This window comes from Neocloeon triangulifer, unplaced genomic scaffold (assembly GCF_031216515.1).
Source record: "Neocloeon triangulifer isolate White Clay Creek 2 clone unplaced genomic scaffold, ASM3121651v1 ptg000003l, whole genome shotgun sequence".
Lineage (NCBI taxonomy): Eukaryota > Metazoa > Arthropoda > Insecta > Ephemeroptera > Baetidae > Neocloeon > Neocloeon triangulifer.
Genome location: NW_026775546.1, coordinates 2,177,291 through 2,191,705, shown reverse-complemented (window position 1 = coordinate 2,191,705; position 14,415 = coordinate 2,177,291). Strand labels below are relative to the sequence as shown.

Below are 14,415 nucleotides of genomic sequence, written 5' to 3'. Positions count from 1 at the left end.
GAAAGTTTAAAATAATTCAAATTTTTTAAATTTATAAATTTACTCTCATTTATTGATTAATTATAACTCCTTTTCATACATCCCATTTTAAAGGGCATAAACTCATTAAAACCCATATGATTTTGAAGTTTCGTAAACAAAAGTCAGCAAATTTTCTCTTTTGCGGCGCAAATTCTGGAGTTTTCAGCGCTTCATTTTACCAAAACGCAGCCAGACACGAAATAAGATTACATTTTCGGAATAATGACTTAAAACAAATAATTTTTCGGTAAATTCTTGCCTTTAATTGCCCGATTATGACGTGCTGGGCCTTCCTCGTCCTTTCGTGTCTGATCTTGCCAGTGCTGACGACCGACCCTGCCGTGCTGATCGTGTCCTTTGATGGTTTTCGGCACGACTACTTTGACCGTGTGTCATCGCCAAATTTCGACCGGTTGAAGCGGCGCGGTTCCCACGGCGACATAATGAACGTTTTTGAAACCAAAACCTTTCCAAACCATCAGTCGCTGGCCACCGGGCTCTACCCTGAAAGCCACGGAGTGCTCGCCAACCACGTCTTTGACCCCAACTATAACCGCACCGTCAACTACAGCATCGAGCTGTGGCAATACAACGACCAAATCATGCCTATATGGGTAAAAATATTCCATATAATTTTTTAGAGAAAATTAAAAAAAAATCTCTTGACAGACTTTGAACGAAATGTCCGGAGTGGATCGGAACAGTGGCGTGATGATGTGGCCGGGCAGCGAATTCAGCTACCACAAGGCTGTTCTGCCAACCTTCATTCAGAAATGGGATCCCAGGTGGACGTGGCAGCAGCGAGTGGACATGGTCATGTCCTGGCTCACACACCCCCACAACCCTGCTAATTTGGTCATGCTGTACATGGAGGAGCCGGACACGCATGCCCACGCTTTTGGGTCTGAATCTGCAGAGGTCACTGAGCAGATCAAGAATGTCGACAGGTCCTCAAATTTTTAATTTCCTAATTTTTATTTTTGATGCAAATCGTTTTTCTAAATACTTATTTTTTTATTTCTAAAAAATCTAGCTGATTTCTTTTTTTTTTAAACAGATACATTGGTTATTTGGTCGACCAATTGGAGAGGCACAATCTCACTGAGGCAGTTAACACATTCGTCCTTAGTGATCACGGGATGACTGAGACTGACGTCCACCGAATAATTGATCTCAACGAATTCACCGACAATTCCACTTACCTCAGGGTTGGAACGTCACCTGTGGTGCACATTTTCCCACACCCTGGTACTAATACTCTTTTTAACTTTAATTAAATTAATTGAAAAATGTCTCCTAAAAGGCCAGCAACACACTTTGTTGCTTCAGTTTGAGTGGGCGGCGCACCAGTACAAAACCTTCCAAGTGTTCACAAATGATAATATTCCAAGTCACTGGAAGGTGACCAACTGCAGGCGTGCGCCTCCCATATTGTTGGTGGCCAACGAGGGCTACGCTTTTGATGACCTGCGGGAGTCTATCGTCGAGTACGGCAAGAAGTATAATTTTACGCGTAAGTTAAAAAAAGCACGTGGTTTTGTATATATTTTTTATTATTACGTTCTTTTGTAGTTTCAAACTTCAAACAAAGTTTTCAACCTTTTTATTTTTATTTTTTAAAATAATGCCTCAAGAAAAAAAATTAATTTTTTATGTTTGATTCTGAGCAGCCACGGTGAACCACAAGTACGGCTTGCACGGCTACGACAACCTGCTGCGAAGCATGCAGCCATTTTTTGTGGCCTTCGGGCCGAGCATACGAGAAGACTTCACCATCCCGCAGATCCACTCGATAGACCTGTTCTCGCTGTGGACGGAAATGCTCAAGCTGCCGCAGCAAACCACCAATGGCACCCTGAGCGCAGAAACGCTGCAGATGCTCAGGGTGCACCACATCTCGCCCAGCCTCTCTTCTTTGCTGATCACGTGTAAGAATTGCATGTCCCAGAGCTGTGTGTAAGCTTTTTTTGCTTCTTTTTAAAGTTTTATAACAATTTCCTTGCGTTCGAAGAAGGAATAATTTATTTTTAAAAATACCAAAATTTTTGTCTTTTATTAACAGCATTAACATTTAAAGGTAATAGAACGCTTAGATTATAAGATATAGATTTGAGACCCAAACTTTTGCCTTTTTGATTGATTGTTGCTTCTGTTAGCTTTTGTTGCTTTCAACTACATTGAATGTCCACTAATTGCCACTTTATGAGATCTCCACTTCAAAGATTTTTTATATTTTTTAGTTGTATGCGTGAGTCTTGCCATCGTCATAATAGGCGGCACCGGGATAATTGCGACCAGGCGGCTAATCAGGAAGCGCAACATAGATGATTGTTCTCAGCCATATAGGTTTGATAATTTTGATTTTTTAAGTTTTAATTGAACACTTATTTTAATTTTAAATCTTCAGAGGCATGCAGTCTTTTGAGGTAGATGATAATGAGGAGATCACGGTGGAAATAGTCAACGGAAACATCGAGGAGCAACACTTGCTCAGTGGCGACTCGTCCTAATCAAAGTCTCAATCCGAGTCTAATTAGTCAATGACAAAATAAAAGCTGTGGTAATTTTGCTATCCTTCACTCACACACAGACCTGTAAATAATATACTTACTTAACGCAATTGATGTTCTATTCTTACATGATAAAATAGGGTCTGTATTTTATTGAATATTTTTTTAGTTAAAACTTAATTCTCTGATCTCTATTGGAAGAGATCTTTTCTTACAAAACATGTGTCATGTTGTGTGCAGTCAATAATAATGTTCTACTTCTAAAAGCAAAACTTTAACTTCTCGATGTCAATTTCGCACGCGGAGGATTTAACATAATAAATCGAGAGAATGAGATAATCATGTAAGACACCAGAGTTTAATTTTTATTTCAATCGCCTGCTAAATTCAAAGGTATGCAACCGGGTAAGTAGCAATGTCGAGCGGACAGCCTAACTTTGCAAATGGTTTCCTTCGATTGGCGCTGCGATCGCCAAACGGAAGCGACAGGAGATCATGTGTTGAGAAAAACACCGACAATTTGAAATCACATTCTTATACCACCGATAAATTAACAATAATTTACGACTTTTGAAGAGTTTTCTCTTACTTTTGGATTGTTCTTCTGCCAAGCGAATGAACTTTGCGCCAATTCGGCATCCAAAAGGTGGATTGTTTCCTTAAATAACAAGTAAATATCCGCGTGCTTCTCATTTGTTTATGTTTTCTAAAAAGTGCATTTTTCCACTTAAAGAAATCGCCAGAGATGACGGGCTTCACGGAAAACGCGCTGGTGAAGAAGCTGACCGAGTTGAACCCGTCGCAGCAAAGTATTCAGACCCTGTCTTTGTGGCTGATCCACCACAGGAAGCACCACTCGGTCATTGTTAAAGTGTGGATGCGGGAGCTCGTCAAAGGTTTGACTTTGATTTGCCAAATTAAATTTATCTCTACAAAGGAATTAATTTTGCAGCCAAGGAGCAGCAGAAGCTGACGTTTATGTACCTGGCCAACGACGTGATTCAGAACAGCAAGAAGAAGGGGCCAGAGTTTGGCGACGAGTACCGCAGCACCCTGACCAGAGCCTTTGAGCACCTGGGCTCGGCAGCCTCCACCGACGACAAGACCAAACAGGGTTTACTGAAAATTCTCAAAGTCTGGGAAGACCGAGGCGTCTACGAGCACAAACTCATAAAGGAATGGAGAAATTTCATAGGTGTGTTTTAAAAGAATTGCCTCAAATTATTATTTAAAATTTTAATTTGTTAACTTTTGAAATTTGTTCAACAAATTTTGGTTCAAAACTTTTGTGTTTGGAAGGTTCTCTTTCAAATCATTATGAGAATCAGATTTTTAAATAAATTTTTTTTCTTTTTTTGTTATATAATTTAATTATTAACATTTGAATTAAGCTCTGAGTTCAAAAGCTGTGGAGAACGGTGCTGGACCAGCACCAAAAAAGGCCAAGACAGAGAGTAAGCCTATGGAAGTTAAGGAAAAGGAGCGGCGACACTCGGAAACAGTGGTCGAGGTCGACGGCAAAACTGAATCACACATCATCCTATCTCCGGCACACAACCCACCAGGCGATCCTCCTGAGCCCGAGGAACTAGTCAAAGCTCTGCTGGTAATAAAATTCTGAACCAAGATTTGGCTGAAATTATCAAAATTTGTCTCAGGATTTAGAGAGATCAGCTTCGAGTGACGCAGCTGTGAGAGAGAAAATTGCCAACTTGCCTCCTGAGGTTTCCAGGGTGGACCTCCTAAGCAAGCTCAGAGGTAGGGATTAAATTTTTTTAATTTAAGTCATATAAATACCAGAAATATTACTAGTTTGTATAAAAAAAGCAACAATGTTCGTTTTATTTGGTTGGATTTATTTTGAAATTTTGTTGATTCTGCTTTAACTAAACTTTAAATTTTGTCTGCAATCCACCTTTTCAGACAAAGACGAGGCGCAGCAGCTAATTCAGAGGGTAGGCGAGGCTTTAAGTTTGCTAAACGACTACAATGCACGGCTGGCAGCTGAAATGGAGGACCGAAAAAAATTGAAGTCGATGTTGCACGATTTTCTGCACGCCCAAAAGGAGCTTTTGTTGCAGGCTGAGGAGCGACATGTGGTATGTTTCTCAAAATTAAAACTTCCAAATTTCTTACAAACTCTTAATGCAGGAGTACATCGAAAAGTTGGCCAAGGTGCAGCAGGTGAAGGAGGAGCTCAAATCACACCTGCAGAATCTGCCTGAGATGAATGCTGAAACGACGGGGTCGTTGGCTCCTCTGCCCTCAGCTGGTGACCTTTTCAGGATGAACTGAACTCGGGAAAAATGTTTTATCAATCAACCATATGTGTTGAAAGTTGAAAAAATCTTATTTGGTATATATTTCTAGAATGAGTTATGCCAATTACTGCAAATCGAAGTTGTGAGGAAGATATGAATATTTGAAGAAAAAATAATAATAACGAGAAAATAATCGTGTATATGGCAAATAAAATTGCACGGAGATTTACCCTGTAATATTTACAGCATAAGCTTCGAGTTTCCTTGATTAAATGAAAAATTTCAATTAAGAGTAAAGAAACATTTTCATTATTTTTTATTTTGAAAAAAAACTGCATTAAATTGCAGCTGGATGCCATTATTGCATTGTAATTATTTCAAGTGAAAATCTGTATTTTCTTTTTTCAAAACGCACCTTCATTTATCACTTCCTTGATTCTGTGTTTTGATTTAGCATTTGTGAAATGTATGAAAAATAAAACGATCAAAATATCAGCCAACTGATGTGTCGTTTTAATAAAAAAAAATCAATATTTAAAACCGAAATATTGAAAAAACTGTTGTATGTAGCTTCAGATCTAGCTAGGCTCCACATTCGCTCCTTTCATTTGTCTGCGTCGCTGGGTATGCAACCGGTCGCGCATGTCAGGTGCGGAGTTGCATAAACTTTGGTTGTCACCGCGCAGCACCAACACTCAACTCAGACCGCACCCCTCTCCGTTAGGCTCTGCAGCTCGGCACTGCAACTTTCGTGTCTTGTTGGTCCGTCGATGGCCGTCCGGTGCTGTTAGGCGCCCGAATCTTTCCTGGACCACAGCGACGAGTGATGGATCTGCGAGGCAAGGTGGCCCTGATCACGGGAGGCGCCGCCGGAATCGGCAAGGCGTGCGTCGAGGAGCTCCTCAAACTTGGCTGCAAGGTGTCTTTCTCGAATGAACTCCTCTATCGCGTTTCAAATTTTTTGATTTATTTTAATTCTAATTTTTTTATATAATTATGTGAGATTGTGGAAATGACTTACATATTGGAAAAATTTTTGATTCGCAATTTCGCAGCAAGTAGAATTCTTTTATTTTGCGTTAGCAGAGAGAGCATTCATTGTATGCGCGCATAAGATCAAGAATTTATTCCTAGGCATTTTTATGTTTATCATGTTTTTTTTTTCAAATTTTATTCAGGAAAAAGTGATCAAATATTTATTTATAATTTTAGGAAAAACAGCGGTTATAAAAATTATAAATCTCCAAATATATTATCTGTTTTTATCATTTTCCGTGATTTTCATTTTGCAGGTTTCAATTTGCGACGTTAACTCATCAAACGGAGACACTTTGGCCCAAGAACTAGGACAGAAATTCAACAAATCAGTAATTTTCTGTCCATGTGATGTCACAGATTACCCTCAGTCGGAAGGTAAAAAAAAATTGATTTTTGTCACTTTTACTTCTGCAGATCTGCTGCAGAATTTGTATTGATTCTTTAAAACAACAGTCTCAACATTTTTGAGCCGTGTAGATAGGATCGATGTTGACTCCATAAATTTTACAGCATCAAAAAAAGTTAAAAAATATATGATAAAATAATTTAAACACATTACTGCAAATCATTTATGCGCTTTTAATAATAAAAAATTAATATTTTATTATTTTAATGTTAAATAACAATTTTTTAGTATTGAATATCATACTTTTTTGTCTTCAGAGGCGTTTCAAGAGACAACCTCTGCTTTGGGCCCAATTGACATTGTTGTCAACAATGCTGGAATTATGAATGACCGCTTTTGGGAGCTCGAGGTTGACACAAATTTGGTAAAATTCAATATATTATTTTTATTTTTTAATTGTATTATTATTTCTGAATTTTCATTAGAACGGGGTGATTCGCGGCACACTACTAGGGATGCGGTTCATGGGCAAGGACCGTGGCGGCAAGGGCGGCACCATCGTCAACGTCGGTTCCAACACGTCGATGCGGCCGTACGTGTCAGCGCCCATCTACTCGGCCACCAAGCATGCAGTGCTTGGATTCACGCGCTCATTTGGGGTGAGTTGATCAAAGGGGGAAATATTAGTAAAATTAATAAATCCCATAAATCCAAAATTATATTAAATTCCAGTTATCATTGATACAAGTTTCAACATTATAAAGACCTTTTATAAGTTGTTATAAGTACAAAAAAAAATTGGAAAATAATTATCTTTTTATTAAAGAGATTTAAACATTTGCTTATTAAAATAAATTGCATATTATCAAAACTGTCAAAAATCTAAAAAATAAATAAATTTATTAAATATTTTTTTGAATTCAGGACCCGTTCCACGTGGAGCAGACAGGGGTGCGAGTTGTGGCCCTTTGTCCAGGCGCCACCAGCACTGGCATCATCAGCGACATCAGGAAGCAGCTTCTACACGCGAGTTTTGAACCCGCCTGGCAGAGAGACACCGCCAACTCCATTTACCAAAAGTATAAAATAATGAAGAATTTTTTCAATAAAACGATTTTTTAACTTGGAAATTTTACAGGCCAGATCACGTGGCGCGGGCGTTGGTGACGGTTTTGCAGAGAGCAGTGAGCGGCTCTGTGTGGATGGTCGAAGGGGGACAACCGCCCTACGAGATCAACTTTGCCAACCCTTAAATTTGCTCTATGACAACAGAAGGAAAACGGAAATTTGATATCGTCCTGCTCGAAGCAGACGCTGTTTTGTAGAACGAACGCGTTTCCAATTTTGTATTTGCAGAAAAGTCCAAAAAATCAACAGAGGGACTTTTTTGGACAACGACGAGACCAAGTATTTTTTCCTAAGTGAGGAGCTTTTGAATGAAATAGCCCCTCGATAATCTCAACTAAAAGGTGGTGGTAATTTGTGAAATTTAATTTAATTCCTTAATATCATTCGATTTAATTGAAATTTTAAGCGATAAATTTCTTTTCAAAAAATTTGCTCCTTTTAAAATGGATTTTTTTTTAACCTGGGAAATTCTATCCAAGGCACCAGAACTAATTGAATTTGTGATCGAGAAAGAAAATATTTGATTTTTAGCTGAAAAAGTAGCAATTGATTAATAATTTTTTGATTAAGTTTTGCAAACTTGCAAATTTACCATTGTTAATTGTGCTTCTTATCTGAAGTTGCAAACTTTTTGTCTACCAGAGAGTTCCACCAAATTACTGACTACCTTATGTCTTTAGCATCAATATAAAGGAACAGAAAGCATAAATATCACAAAGTAGATTTCACTAGGAATACAACTCAAAACGTATATCAACCAATAATAAAAAATACACAATAGGTAAGAAAACAACACGTGCCCAACACACTAACTTCAATCATGCTTCTGCTAAAAAGGTGATAATTGTTTTCAGTTTGTAATTTGTTTGAAAGCTAGCAAGTTTAGGAAAATTGACTTTTTGATAGGTTGTACTAACTTTAAGCACCATTACACTAATGTGAGATATTGATTAATGTTAAGCTAAAGGCTATGTCTACGAATTTGTTGTCTACCATAAAACTTCCTTCTCAATACAAGAATTATCAGTAAAAATGATTAAAAAGCCAAAATTTATTTTTTTAGTTTTATTCAAAATTTAATTCCAACATAAACAATTTTTGAAGTTCATAACACAATTTCATTTTAAATACAAAAAATATTGTAAATTAACATGGCTGACGAGAATAAAATAAATAATAATTAAAACACCAATAAGTAGTGTTAATTAAAGCTACAAATAAATGATAAGTAGGTACAGAATTTTGTCTTTGCAGCACTCCAAAGTGTCCTTTCAGTGCTGACGCTACAACACAATTTACAATCAGAAACAAAAATTAAGCTCTGGATAATGCCAAGGGTTGGAACCATTCATTTTTTTATTATTATGGAGTCGTGCTCAAAATACCTCCGTTTTCTAGACTAATTTTCTAGTAAATAGTTATTAATTACAGTTGATAAATTTTGAATTTCTTGTCTCAATATATACATGAATTTGTGGGGTGTTCATTATATGCCAGCAAAATATTTAAACTTTTCTTTTCTATATCAGTGTCGAGCGAGTGTTTTGCCATAGAGAGATAAGAGAGGAATTGTGATTGGAATGCTCCAGCAACAACCGCACTGTTTCACCAACTACGAGGCCTAATATAGGCGCAGTAATGAAAAATAAATAGTCATGTTATTATTATTACAAGTGTGTGTCACATTGGATTTTTAGTTCAAATTCACTCCTTTCATTTTATTATTCGTGTTACAGCAGCTGTTCGTTTTATTACGCGGCGAATCAAATCTATTTATTCCTATTTACAAGTACACGTCTTGTTATTATTTTTATACACAAGAGCAGGTTGCAAATCACAACGGGCAGAAGAATCAGGGTCAATTTTTATTAATCTCGACTAATTTCAAGAATTATCTTTCTACATGCGCAAATATCATTTTTAACAATCACTTGCAATTGGAATGTGTTGGCTTGCAGCAATGAGACTGGATATTTATAATTAATAGGCCGATTAAAGAGAATCGGAAATGTTTAAAGTTTCATTGAAATAATTAGAACTACGCACAAGAATTCCATTTGAGGTAAAAACTAAGAGAATTACAGGCATCCATAGTAAGGTTTTAAGTGCTATTTTATGTATAAAAAAATGGCAACCATAAAACGATGGAAGAAAAAGTCCGAGTCTTTTTAGCCATCTATGCTTAAACCTAGAATTCAACTTTTTGAAACAAAGTTGGCAGTTGGCAATCATTAATTTTATAGACCGATTTTAAAAGAGTCTCAAAGCTGCTGGAGATATTATATCTGGATTCTCTTTTTCGTAAATGTATCACACCCATTCTCTCACCGTCAAATGCATGATTAAAAATAGTCACGGCGAACAAAAAGATTCGATTAATTGCTAACGAGCTACAAACTAATTATCACTTGCTGATAGAACGACGCCAGGGAATGGTTGGCTGAAGCAATCGGTTATTGCAAGAGGGGAGGGGAAACGCCGTTTGAGGGGCTGATGACCAGCCGGCCGTGTTCGACCAGCGGTGTCCGGTCCTCCAAAGGGTCCGGCACCTTGATTTTGATCTTGTTCGGGTCACCCGTCTTGAGGATGAGTTGCCGCGGGGGCGGCGGAGGCGGCACCGGCGCCAATTCACCGTTCTGCGGCGCCGGCACAAAGATGCGCACCACGTCCTTCGAGCTACCCCTGGACGGTCTCGGGGATGAGCGCAGCGAGACGCTACCATTTTCATGGGCTGACAATCGTCGGGTCATGGTTGGCGAGTGTCGCGAACCGCTCTCTGTTGCCTTCCGCAGGGACTCTGAAATTAACAATCAGTCCAGTTTTGCAAACAACGTATTTTTAGAATCTTTCAAAGTTACATACTGAAAAAGTTTGGCAGTGTTTTTTTCTACGGTCTGCAAATTTTATACAAATAGTGAACTGTGGAAAGGTGGAAATAATGAAGGCTCTTACCACACAACCGTTTCTCTATAATTTACATTTCTCAGGAAGTCTACTAGTCCGGTCAAATCCTGATGGGCATGACCTGGAACTAGCAGCGCAATCCAACAACACTCATAATTTTTCAACACTAGTCATGCAATTTCTCAGGCAAACCCAAAATTCGTGCAAATTCCATTTCAAACTTTTTTTTTACGAATAAAGAAAATAAAAGGTGGGGATACTCAAGACTACAATTTGATGATTGAATATATATTATATTATGTAATTTTTTAAAGTTTTTAATTGCTTGACATAAAGATCGTCAGTTAAGGCTGTGGATAAAACGAGTAGAGTTGAGAAGTATTTTCTTCTTCTATAAAACAAAAATTTTAATAAAAAAATCCACAGTGGAAAATAGATTTTAAATTCTATAATCAACTTATCAACAATTCTCGTAGATTTTTAAAGTTAAACACAATTTAGACATAATATGGATGTATCAATAACGCGATAATATTAAAGTTAAATAAATCTTGAGATTTAGTGTTAATTGTTAATGTACTAACAAAATTAATAACATAAAACCTAATGAAACCTTTAAATTATTATATGATCTTCAATAATGAAATGGAATTAATAAATTTTTCTAGCAAGCATGACTCTACATAAATTATGATTTATTATGAAGCAAAGAAAAAAAACTTCATAATAAAAAAACAAAAAAAATTTAAAATTTCACCTATTGTAGAGGGGTGGAGGTGGTCACCAGAAAGGGAAGCCTTGGGCGTGGATCGACCCGACCCGAAATGTGTGACCGAGTCGGCCGACGGGAGGCGCCTGTGTGTTTTGGGCGCAACAGCATGCTCAGAGGTGACTGAGCAGTTGTCCTGAGACGCCCTGGACGCTGAGCCACCAGCCGTGGTGGCATTTGAGAAGACAGACAGGTCGGCCGTTGAGGTCACGCTCGTCTCGGCCAGCGACCGCCGTGACCCCAGCACCGAACTTGTCTCCTCCGGTTCGAAAGAGTAGTTCGCCGAACCTGCTGAAGAATTTAACCAAAATTAACACCAGAGGATAAGTAATTGAGAAAATTAGCACCTTCATCTGCGGATGCTCGCGAGCCGTGCCGCTCGTCACCAGACGTTGGAGACTCAGGGGCGGCTGCAGCCTCGGCAATGGCAGCATCGCGCCTCGAAATCACATTATCACGCGCTGCTGCCTCCACCCTGCTGAAGTCGGTTCGACGACCAACCTGTATCAGTACGCAGAAAGAATATTTCAAGATCAAAAGTGAAAAATTTGAAATCCTTGTAGCTGAAACAGGTTTTTTTTAATTCAATTAAACAAAAACGAGTAGAAAATTTCAGTAACAGCTCATATTTATTTAAGGAGAAGTGATAAAAATAATGACGACTTCCATATAATTGAAATAAATATACCTTTCCTGTTTACTTATCTGTTTACATTGTATTTTTAATTAAAAATAGTTTTCCTCGTTTGTTAATTGCTTGTGGTTGCAGTTTAATTAAGTGCAGTTTTTTTTTATCACTTTAGAGTTCATGTAAGCAAATTTGTGAGACTGATAAAAGCAGTTGTTTGCTTGGTCTAATTTTAAATTCATGAAACGTTATAATTCCTATGGGGGTCACTTGATAATTCCTTTAACGTCACCGTTTCCACAGGTGGTTTAATTACAAACTCACCTGTTGCTGAATGGGAGGCGGGTGAAAGAGTCCGAATGGTTTCTGAGGCAACTCATGACTAGGTGGACTGCCGGCGAAATCCAGTTTGCCTTTCTTCAACTCGTCTAAGCACTCCTTCAGGTTCAACATCACCGTGTCGTCGTCAAAACCAAACTCATGCTCCAGTCGAACCTTTGAAAATTTCAAACATCAAAGTTATTCTAAAAAATTAGAATAATAGTGGTACTTGTAGGAACTGCAGGATTTCGTCCATGCCAAGTTTGAGCAGCGTTTTTCTGTGCATCTTTAGCAGGGTGTAGGCCATGGCCGTCAGCACTCGTTCGCCCTCCAGCATGTACACGTCCCAAACTCGCAGCGTCAGTGAAAAGGGTATCTTTGAAATTCCTCATTAATTCAAAAATCAAATTTATTTCAAAGAAATTACTCGATCCAAGAAGCACTGGAAGAACCACTTGAGGGTGTAAATGCCAGTGTCGACCCCGTTTTTGTCTAGGTGGCGCTTCAGCTTGGGCAGGAATTTTTTCATAATTTTGTCATGATGTTCCTGATACCGCAGCAGCTTTGGAAAGCCAGGAATAAAAAATCCTGTTCAAACACAAATTAAGATTTTCTTATTTTTAAACTTGGGTTTTTTGACGAACCGTGCATGGCGAATCTTTGGTCGGAGACAAGGACGCTGAGGGCCCAAAAGGACTCTTCCTCGTCCAAGTACATGAGCAGCAGCGCCACGATTTGAGACATACCCTGACAGTAGCCAATTTCAAGGTTGTACATGCTGTATGCGCCAAGAACGTTGAACAAAGACTTCTGCCGGTCGCTGTACCGCTCCCGAAAGTCAACATGGTCTCGATATGTCCGGTTCACATCCAGGTCAATCTGCCTGATGTCGGGTGACCATTGGTGGGCCAATTCCCGCATTTCCTATTAAAACAAATTTGAATAAAACATGTTGAAAATCATCCAAGAAATATTTTAGTGTAAATTGAAATGAAAAAAAATTGCCAAAATTTAGCTGACGTTCATTAGGAGTGATTTTTTTATGTCCTTAAAAAGTTTCTTTTTAAAGAGATTGAAAAAATTTAAAACTGATTTAAACTGAAGGCATCTAAAATATCTCAAATTCGAGTTATGATCAGTTGCGAGTTGAAGGTGAGTTTTGATTTATATTCGCATGGGCGCAATTCTCAAGAAATTAAAAAAGAATGAAATTATTCAAAAATTTGGAATTTTCTTCCAGGTGAAAGGATTTTTTTGATAGATTAATTTTTTTCCAGAAAAAGAACTAACCTCATATTTTCCCTTCTGCTCCTGCTTGAGACTGTCCAGGTTGAGCAGCAGGCCCCACACCCTGGAGCGGAAACTTTCCGGAATGCCCTTGAAAATCCTCTTACGTAACTTATCAGACGTCCTAAATTGCTTCCAGTTATAACCACTGGTCATTTTATTCCACTTTTTCTCGCGCTCCACCTGGACATGCGCCTGCTTCTTTTCATTCGCGTCCTTGACCTTTGGCAGTGTTTTTTGACTAAAACCGTAAAAATTGTAATAAACATGTCAAAGTGTAAAGAAATTTAATCAGTACTGGAGGAATCCATATTTATCCTTGACGGAGTAGAGCTCGAAGTCTGGGTCTTCCCAGGGGTCGATGTTGGAGTGGGTTGAGCGGCCGATCTTGTACCTGCGGACGATCGACTGGCGCTCTTCGAGGGCTCTTTGCTGAAGCTCAGCTTCCTCCTCTGCGCTCATCTTTTTGTTCTTTTTATTGCTGACGGGTGGCGTCGGTCTGCAGCCGTCGTCGTCGGCGACGACGTCGGCCGCAGCAGGAGGAAGGTGGTCGTCGTCGGGTCAGGTGGCGACGCCCTCCTGCGAAAAGCACGGACTGCACCTGCCGGCCGCTCGCTCCGTTGTCTGCCCACTGCTCGCCGAAGTCATCGTCTCTGCAAAATCCACCCCCCGTTATACATCTGCTCTCGTACACGGACATGCCAAGACCTACATTCGCTCGCTAACTCTTGTTCTTGCTTCTGGACCCTTGGCGCGCCGATTCTGCGTGGAATTGGCGGGAAGCGGCCGAGAAAACCGTCGACCCGGAAGAATTTCGGCCACTCTTCCACCGACAGACCTCGCTCGAGTTCAATTCGCCTAAAACAAGGGTATTATGGCACTCGTTCTCGAGTATTTTTGTTGTTCTACTCACTTGACACACTTGACACAATGTCGGACGTGACGTCACAACGATCGCCCCACCGCCACGCCCCCTTTTTCTCATGGACCCCAATCAAAACAAAAACATGTTTGAGATGAAAACAAGTGATATAATTCCCAGTTTTGGATTTGTATTATTTAGAATAATATTTTTTAATTGTTAGGTGATAGTGCTCGTTTGATTTTGTAGATGTGAACTTGCTTTCTTTTTACTATGTAATTCTAAAAATTAAAATTATTTTGGTGTAACATTTTGAATAATAGAATTTAATCAAAATTTT

The 14,415-nt window shown here is 38.9% G+C and overlaps 4 protein-coding genes across 10 annotated transcripts; 3 read left to right on the top strand and 1 right to left on the bottom strand.

Annotated features, from left to right (window-relative positions):
- The first annotated feature begins 94 nt into the window (after positions 1 to 94).
- On the top strand, positions 95 to 2,878 carry LOC132193102 (bis(5'-adenosyl)-triphosphatase enpp4-like). 2 transcript variants are annotated; one of them, XM_059613490.1, is made up of 7 exons: positions 95 to 635; positions 691 to 968; positions 1,079 to 1,269; positions 1,325 to 1,534; positions 1,692 to 1,977; positions 2,262 to 2,367; positions 2,429 to 2,878. In XM_059613490.1, the coding sequence occupies exons 1-6, from the start codon at positions 297 to 299 to the stop codon at positions 2,347 to 2,349; spliced, it is 1,392 nt and encodes a 463-aa protein (XP_059469473.1). In that variant the 5' UTR covers positions 95 to 296; the 3' UTR covers positions 2,350 to 2,367; positions 2,429 to 2,878. The 2 variants fall into 2 exon arrangements, with proteins under 2 accessions (XP_059469473.1, XP_059469472.1); XM_059613489.1 differs by having other exon boundaries at positions 96 to 635; positions 1,692 to 1,949.
- Positions 2,879 to 3,012: 134 nt separating this feature from the next.
- On the top strand, positions 3,013 to 5,274 carry LOC132205796 (regulation of nuclear pre-mRNA domain-containing protein 1B). Its single transcript, XM_059635079.1, has 7 exons — positions 3,013 to 3,201; positions 3,265 to 3,427; positions 3,484 to 3,726; positions 3,923 to 4,137; positions 4,190 to 4,289; positions 4,455 to 4,630; positions 4,683 to 5,274. The coding sequence occupies exons 2-7, from the start codon at positions 3,277 to 3,279 to the stop codon at positions 4,824 to 4,826; spliced, it is 1,029 nt and encodes a 342-aa protein (XP_059491062.1). The 5' UTR covers positions 3,013 to 3,201; positions 3,265 to 3,276; the 3' UTR covers positions 4,827 to 5,274.
- Positions 5,275 to 5,476: 202 nt separating this feature from the next.
- LOC132205797 (15-hydroxyprostaglandin dehydrogenase [NAD(+)]-like) lies at positions 5,477 to 8,354 on the top strand. Its single transcript, XM_059635080.1, has 6 exons — positions 5,477 to 5,711; positions 6,085 to 6,205; positions 6,494 to 6,600; positions 6,662 to 6,835; positions 7,101 to 7,255; positions 7,315 to 8,354. The coding sequence occupies exons 1-6, from the start codon at positions 5,619 to 5,621 to the stop codon at positions 7,427 to 7,429; spliced, it is 765 nt and encodes a 254-aa protein (XP_059491063.1). The 5' UTR covers positions 5,477 to 5,618; the 3' UTR covers positions 7,430 to 8,354.
- Positions 8,355 to 8,360: 6 nt separating this feature from the next.
- LOC132205794 (USP6 N-terminal-like protein) lies at positions 8,361 to 14,235 on the bottom strand. 6 transcript variants are annotated; one of them, XM_059635078.1, is made up of 12 exons: positions 13,926 to 14,117; positions 13,512 to 13,866; positions 13,217 to 13,454; positions 12,571 to 12,850; positions 12,354 to 12,514; positions 12,156 to 12,302; positions 11,930 to 12,100; positions 11,325 to 11,478; positions 10,966 to 11,268; positions 10,257 to 10,335; positions 10,167 to 10,198; positions 9,979 to 10,101 (listed from the first exon to the last, which is right to left on the bottom strand). In XM_059635078.1, coding segments are annotated over exons 2-11 (1,698 nt in total). In that variant the 5' UTR covers positions 13,676 to 13,866; positions 13,926 to 14,117; the 3' UTR covers positions 9,979 to 10,101; positions 10,167 to 10,197. The 6 variants fall into 6 exon arrangements, with proteins under 6 accessions (XP_059491057.1, XP_059491056.1, XP_059491058.1 ...); XM_059635074.1 differs by lacking the exons at positions 10,167 to 10,198; positions 10,257 to 10,335 and adding an exon at positions 14,127 to 14,235 and having other exon boundaries at positions 8,361 to 10,101; positions 13,926 to 14,071; XM_059635077.1 differs by lacking the exon at positions 10,167 to 10,198 and having other exon boundaries at positions 9,960 to 10,101.
- Positions 14,236 to 14,415: the final 180 nt, after the last annotated feature.

Excerpts from the sequence above, each read along its gene's own strand:
- LOC132193102 (XM_059613489.1), top strand. The coding sequence starts at position 297 with ATGACGTGCTGGGCCTTCCTCGTCCTTTCGTGTCTGATCTTGCCAGTG. Across the intron at positions 969-1,078 it reads CAGATCAAGAATGTCGACAG|ATACATTGGTTATTTGGTCG; the intron begins GTCCTCAAATTT and ends TTTTTTAAACAG. Across the intron at positions 1,270-1,324 it reads GCACATTTTCCCACACCCTG|GCCAGCAACACACTTTGTTG; the intron begins GTACTAATACTC and ends GTCTCCTAAAAG.
- LOC132205796 (XM_059635079.1), top strand. The coding sequence starts at position 3,277 with ATGACGGGCTTCACGGAAAACGCGCTGGTGAAGAAGCTGACCGAGTTG. Across the intron at positions 4,290-4,454 it reads CCTCCTAAGCAAGCTCAGAG|ACAAAGACGAGGCGCAGCAG; the intron begins GTAGGGATTAAA and ends CCACCTTTTCAG. Across the intron at positions 4,631-4,682 it reads AGGCTGAGGAGCGACATGTG|GAGTACATCGAAAAGTTGGC; the intron begins GTATGTTTCTCA and ends CTCTTAATGCAG.
- LOC132205797 (XM_059635080.1), top strand. The coding sequence starts at position 5,619 with ATGGATCTGCGAGGCAAGGTGGCCCTGATCACGGGAGGCGCCGCCGGA. Across the intron at positions 5,712-6,084 it reads TCCTCAAACTTGGCTGCAAG|GTTTCAATTTGCGACGTTAA; the intron begins GTGTCTTTCTCG and ends TTCATTTTGCAG. Across the intron at positions 6,836-7,100 it reads GATTCACGCGCTCATTTGGG|GACCCGTTCCACGTGGAGCA; the intron begins GTGAGTTGATCA and ends TTTTGAATTCAG.
- LOC132205794 (XM_059635074.1), bottom strand. The coding sequence starts at position 13,675 with ATGAGCGCAGAGGAGGAAGCTGAGCTTCAGCAAAGAGCCCTCGAAGAG. Across the intron at positions 12,303-12,353 it reads TCCAGTGCTTCTTGGATCGA|ATACCCTTTTCACTGACGCT; the intron begins GTAATTTCTTTG and ends GGAATTTCAAAG. Across the intron at positions 11,269-11,324 it reads GCGAGCATCCGCAGATGAAG|CAGGTTCGGCGAACTACTCT; the intron begins GTGCTAATTTTC and ends TAAATTCTTCAG.